At 35.4% G+C, this 6,000-nt stretch overlaps 1 protein-coding gene across 1 annotated transcript in view; it reads right to left on the minus strand.

Moving 5' to 3' along the window:
* Window positions 1–6,000, minus strand: part of PTPN13 (protein tyrosine phosphatase non-receptor type 13) — a 189,152-nt gene that overhangs the window by 70,787 nt on the left and 112,365 nt on the right. Inside the window, exons 11-13 of the mRNA XM_029943587.1 lie at window positions 3,072–3,146; window positions 2,774–2,948; window positions 138–291 (exon numbers count right to left, since the gene is read on the minus strand). Of these exons, the coding sequence (XP_029799447.1) occupies window positions 138–291; window positions 2,774–2,948; window positions 3,072–3,146 (404 nt within the window). The remainder of the gene's footprint in view (window positions 1–137; window positions 292–2,773; window positions 2,949–3,071; window positions 3,147–6,000) is intronic.

Here is a 6,000-nt window from a genome sequence, read left to right on the forward strand (position 1 = left end):
CATAAGAATTTAATACACTATGTTGAAGAAAATATTTCTTTTATGATCAATGAATCAAATAATTCAGTAGCAGTAAACTAAATGGTCAAAAGACCAGGCAGCAAAAAAAAGAAAAATAGAAACTCTTGTGTACTTACTGTATAAGACTAACATCATCCATGAAAAATTTAATCCGGAAAAACAAAGTAAAATTAACAATGGCTTTGCTCTTTTTCTTTGGCTCTTCTTTCCATCCCTCTGGGGCCACTTTGGTTAATTTTAAATCAGGATCAACAAAGAAATATTCATTATCTAAAATAGAATGAGAAAACATTCAGATAAAATAAAAATACTTTAATGTTTTCTTCTGATTCCTTCAAATTTTTTTTTCTAGTCAGACTTGCACAAGACAGTTTCACACAAGAAAACCAGATTGCTAAGTAGTATGGCAAGGAACTCTGAGGCACTGCATGTGGATGGGGGCAAGATGCCATGGTTCTGTCTTGTAAGAACGAGGTTCTACGGGCAAACAGACCTGGATGCAACTCCACCACATCATTTACTACCTGCGGTACACTCAATAAATTATTTAACTTTCCTAGACATCAATTTTCTTGTCTGTAAAATCAGGACAGTGCCAATTCCCGCTTTCTAGCATTGCTGTAGGGAACAAATGACCTAATGTATATAAACCACTTGAGAAAGCACGTGGCATACGATAGGCATTCAATAAATATTAGCTGTTGTTTACTATTATTGAGCTTCCAATGGAAACCTATGAGAAACAATACTCATCATTTTATTTCGATTTTATTTATTACTGTTTTTATTTATTTGAGAGAGAGAGACAGAGACAGTGCGAACAGGGGAGGGTCAGAGAGAGAGAGAGAGACACAGAATCTGAAGCAGGCTCCAGGCTCTGAGCTAGCTGTCAGCACAGAGCCTGACACGGGGCTCGAACCCACGAACTGTGAGATCATGACCTGAGGTGAAGTCGGACACTTAACCGACTGAACCACCCAGGCGCCCCTTTATTTTGATTTTTAATGTCATTTAAATATTGATTTTCCAAGTAAAAGATTCTCCAGAATGTCTAATAAATTAATGTATTATAAATAGAAATCCTGATTAATTATTCATGTGAATGGTACTACCTGATTAGTACAAAATTACAACTTGTAAAGTGACAGAACATTAGTAGGCACTAATTGAATATTTATTGGATGACTCTACAAAGTGAATTATTAGTTTTTGAGAAATAAGAATTCAATAAAATAAGTTGAAAAACATATTTCTTTTGTGACAAAGAAGGTATTACCCTGATCTTGTAGGGTTTCAGGATAATTTGATCCTTAATTATAATTTATGGTACTCTGTTGTCTAAGCTAGGTTACATTTTGAGGTAAACAGGAATTTAAAATATTGAAGAGTAATTTATAAATATAATGATTTATTAAAAAAGCATTTATTAAAGCCCAACTCCAAAGCAGTAGGAAGTTATGGAAATTTGAACTGATAAATAAGAATGGCTTCTTTTCTAAAAAAAGAAATTTTTATTTTTATTTAATTAAGAAAATTTTTTTAAATGTTTGTATTTATTTTTGATACAGAGAGAGAGACAGAGCATGGGGGGGGGGGCAGAGACAGGAGACACAGAACCAGAAGCAGGCTCCAGGCTCTGAGCTAGCTGTCAGCACAGAACCTGATGCGAAGCTCGAACCCACGAATGTGAGATCTGACCTGAGTCGATGTCGGAGGCTCAACCGACTGAGCCACCCAGGCGCCCAGAAATTTTTAAAATTAAGCTTATTTATTTTGAAAAACACAGAGACAGTGTGAGTGGGGGAGGAGCAGAGAGAGAGAGAGAGAGAGAGAGAGAGAGAGAGAGAGAGAGAGAGAATCCCAAGCAAGCTCTGTGCCATTAACACAGAGCAGGATGAGGGGCTCAAACCCATGAAATTGTGAGATCATGACCTGAGCTGAAACCAAAAGTTGGATGCTTAACCAAATGAGCTACCCAGCCCCCCCAAATGTTTTATTTATTTTTGAGAGAGAGAGAGAGAGAGAGAGAGAGAGAACACGCACGCATGCAAGCCAGCAGGGGAGGAGCAGAAGGAGAGAGAGTGGGGGAAACAGAGGATCTGAAGTGGGCTCTGTGCTGACAGCAGTGAGCCTGATGTGGGACTTAAACGCAGGAACCGTGTGATCACAGCCTGAGCCAAAGTTGGATGTGGATGCCCAAGACTTAGCTACCCACGCTCAATAGGAGTGGTTCTACTAAAAATGTGCTCTGAGACCACTGTGAATGTTTCAAAGTTCAGTGCACATAAAGCTTAAAAAATATGTGAAATGACTCATCTGCATTCATGAGTGAAAACATTTCAAAAGGTCACTCTATATTTCTAGGATAGTAGGCTGAAGAAGTTGATGTGGGGATTCAGAAATAGGATCCTGCTATATATTCAAATTAAGATTAGCAGGATACTTAATTTCTAGAGTACATATGTAGGCAATTGACATATATAATGGTCCCCAAAATACAATAATTAAAATCCACTTTCGTATAGAGAGAGCTAAAGAAAAATCTTCATGGTCAGGTATAGAAGATGCTAAAAGACACAGCTATTAAAACAATGAACCTAGTTAGGATAAGAGAGTTCCTAACTCCTACTTCTCACTGCTGACATGTTCATGTAGTTAACATTTCCCAAAACAAGTTGGGCAATAACAGGTATGAAAGTCAGCTTGTTGCCAAGTTTCCATACTACACCCTGAACTTAAAATATCTTGGTACCTTTGAGGGTAGCTAAAGCAAACAAATGATGTTCCACTAAGCCAATGTGGGCCACAACCATATCAAAGACATCTTTACATATAGTTTTGGTATCACAAGTCAGTTCCAGTCTCTGTCCACTCAGAAGCATTATGTTTACTTTTCTTCGGTTATCTTCAGTCTTCCCTTTCTTGGTCTACAGTTGGAAAAAAAAAAAAAGGAAGAACATCTATTAAAATAAACATAGTAAGAATTTTAACTGTTTTTTAAAAAAACAAATTATTTTCTAAGAGTGACACAAATTGGTTTTATTACTTACAAGGATAGATCGTGGCAAATCCAAAGATATAAATGGTTCAATCGTCATTTTCACAAACTCAGGGCCAAAGAAATTCTGCAAATCACATAAGTAAAATCAATAGATTTACCATTTACTTTAGTGCTATCCATAAAGGGAAAATAATAATAATAATAATAAAAATAATAAAATAATTACATGTAAAGCCACCAAAATATAACTATGTGATCTGATACAAGCACAGGAACTTGTAGTAAAGAAGTACGGTAGATTTTATGAAGAACATGAATGGAATATGTTTACCGAATGTAAACAGAAGTTCTTCCTCAGTTTCATTTTCCACAGTGATGTAAAATATAAAGCCTTGCTTCACACTGTTTTATACGTTTTTCTTTTTTTGGCCTTTAGATAAACTCAGATGCTTAAAAATAATATTAGTCTTAATTACTAACGTAATACAGTTATTAAGCTCATGATAAGGATTTGGTTTAGTACTGGTAATGTGTGGAGTGATTGAACACAGTTTCATTTGTTTTAGGGAGTGATATTTAAGGTATTCTAAAACAAATCACAGTTAAAGGACAACATGTACTTTTTAATTACAAAATATACGTATCTATTCATAATCATGTTTTTGGAACCCTGTGACTTTTTTTTTCTAAATAGAGACAACTAGGGATATAATAGTCATCAGTCTTTTCCCCACCTACTGCTTCTAGTGAAAAACATGGTCTCAGAAGATGGGGGAGACAAAAGTGGAGTTTACGCACTGCATTTGCTTTACCTCTTGTATATCCAGACGTTTTGCCAAGAGTGGATAACTGGCTGAGGAATCAAACTCCAGAGGGGAGTAGGATTCAGAATAGACTGAAAGCTTATGTCCAAATGGACAAAAAATAATATGAAAGGACTAATCTTGAGGACAAAGACAACAGGTGTGTGTGTGTGTGTGTGCATGTGTATGTGCTTGTGTTAATGTGCATGTATGTGTTTGCACTAATGAAGGTTACCAGAGGATTTTTTTTTGGTTTCTTCTTTGGCTGGCCGGTGTGGGAATTCTATCCACTTAACCAAGTGTGGAACATGTGACAGATACCATTTAAGTAAAACTTTAACAATAAGTGTTTGTTAATACTCAATGAACCAACCAGTAGGCTACACTTTAATTGAGAATAGAAATAGAGCAGAAAACATGAAAATGGTCTGCCATGGGAAATACAGAATCTAACACAGATCAACTGAGGCAACAGGGTATAAACAAGTTAAAATGTGTCTGCACTAAAAGTAACCTAGAAAAACATTAAAGGTAAAGTTACCATTTATGAATCTCTAATGAGTCATACTTCTGCATTAGCTCTCTGAAACTACGATTTAAGAAAAAGGTGTATGTGTGTGTGTGCATATGTATATATATATATATATATATATACATATATATAGTGCTCTTTATGCTTTATGCATGCTTTTAATTATTGGAGACCTACACTAATTTTTATGATATTCTGCCTAATGTTTAATTTTGCCAAAGGTATTGGTTCTAATCATAAATTGATGAGACCTCACTGAGTTTCTTCCTTTCAGCTTAAAATAAATTCAGTCATATTTTATTAGAATCTAATAACTTTAAAATTGGACAGTATCTTATAAATTATTACCCAATTCCACATTTAAAAAATTAGCACAATAAGGCTCAATGTGGTTTAAAAATTGATCTAAAGCCATTTAACAGCATTATTACCACTAGAAACCAAGTCTTTGAATGTGTGGTTCAATGCAATTTTTACCACCTAGCACTATTTCTTCTCCTTAGAAAACTATGAGGGAATTTTGAATTCTTTCAACTCTAGGGCATACAAATGTGCTTTTAAGACAATTCTTTTTTTTTTTTTTAATTTTTTAAAAAATGTCTTTTATTTATTTTTCAGAGACAGAGAGAGAGAGTATGAGCAGGGAGGGTCAGAGAGAGAGGGAGACACAGAATCTGAAGCAGGCTCCAGGCTCTGAGCTAGCTGTCAGCACAGAGCCCGATGCGGGGCTCGAACCCAGGAACCCTGAGATCATGACCTAAGCCAAAGTCAGACGCTTAACCGACTGAGCCAACCAGGCGCCCCTAAGACAATTCTTTGAAACATGCAACAAAAAAACAAAACAGAATGGGGTAATACACTTTATGCAGAGCTAAAAAGAAAAACTTCACTCTAGATTTTATTACTTTTACTACTACTTATTTCATGTTTGAAGAATTATTTGCAAAGGGACAATACAAACAAGATACTGCCTCATCTGTCAAATTTGTGATGATAAAAAAAAAATGACAGTAACCAGAGTAGGCAAGAATATGGTGAAACAGGCATGATCACAGGAAGCATAAATTGGTACAAACTTTTTGAGGGGGAATTAGACAATATATATCAAATGTCTTAAAAGGTGTTTGCCTTTGACTTAGCTATTCTATTTGGAGGAAATTATCTGCAAAGATTTAGCTAAAGGTATGTTCATCAGAGCATTGCTTACAACATTAGAAATATTTCCCATGCTTAATAATTGGAAACTGATCGAAGAAATCACAGTATAAGATAAAGACACACGATGGAGTACTTTATAGCCATTAACAATAATATTACAGAAGATTTAAAATGTTCAAGATATTTTACATGAAAGGATTATTCATTTTTAGCTTGTTTATAAAATTCTATAGGATGTATGTTGAAAGGAAAATATAACATAACTGAACATTTAAAAAATCCTCCACTAGGTTCCTCAAAAAACTATCCATAGAACTCCCTTATGACCCAGCAATAGCCCTGCTAGGGATTTACCCAAGGGATACAGAAGTGCTGATGCATAGGAGCACATGTACCCCAATGTTCATAGCAGCAATGTCAACAACAGCCAAAACATGGAAAAAGCCTAAATGCCTATCACCTGATGAGTGGATCAAGATGTGGTA

This window comes from Suricata suricatta, chromosome 1 (assembly GCF_006229205.1).
Source record: "Suricata suricatta isolate VVHF042 chromosome 1, meerkat_22Aug2017_6uvM2_HiC, whole genome shotgun sequence".
In the NCBI taxonomy this organism is placed as follows: Eukaryota; Metazoa; Chordata; class Mammalia; order Carnivora; family Herpestidae; genus Suricata; species Suricata suricatta.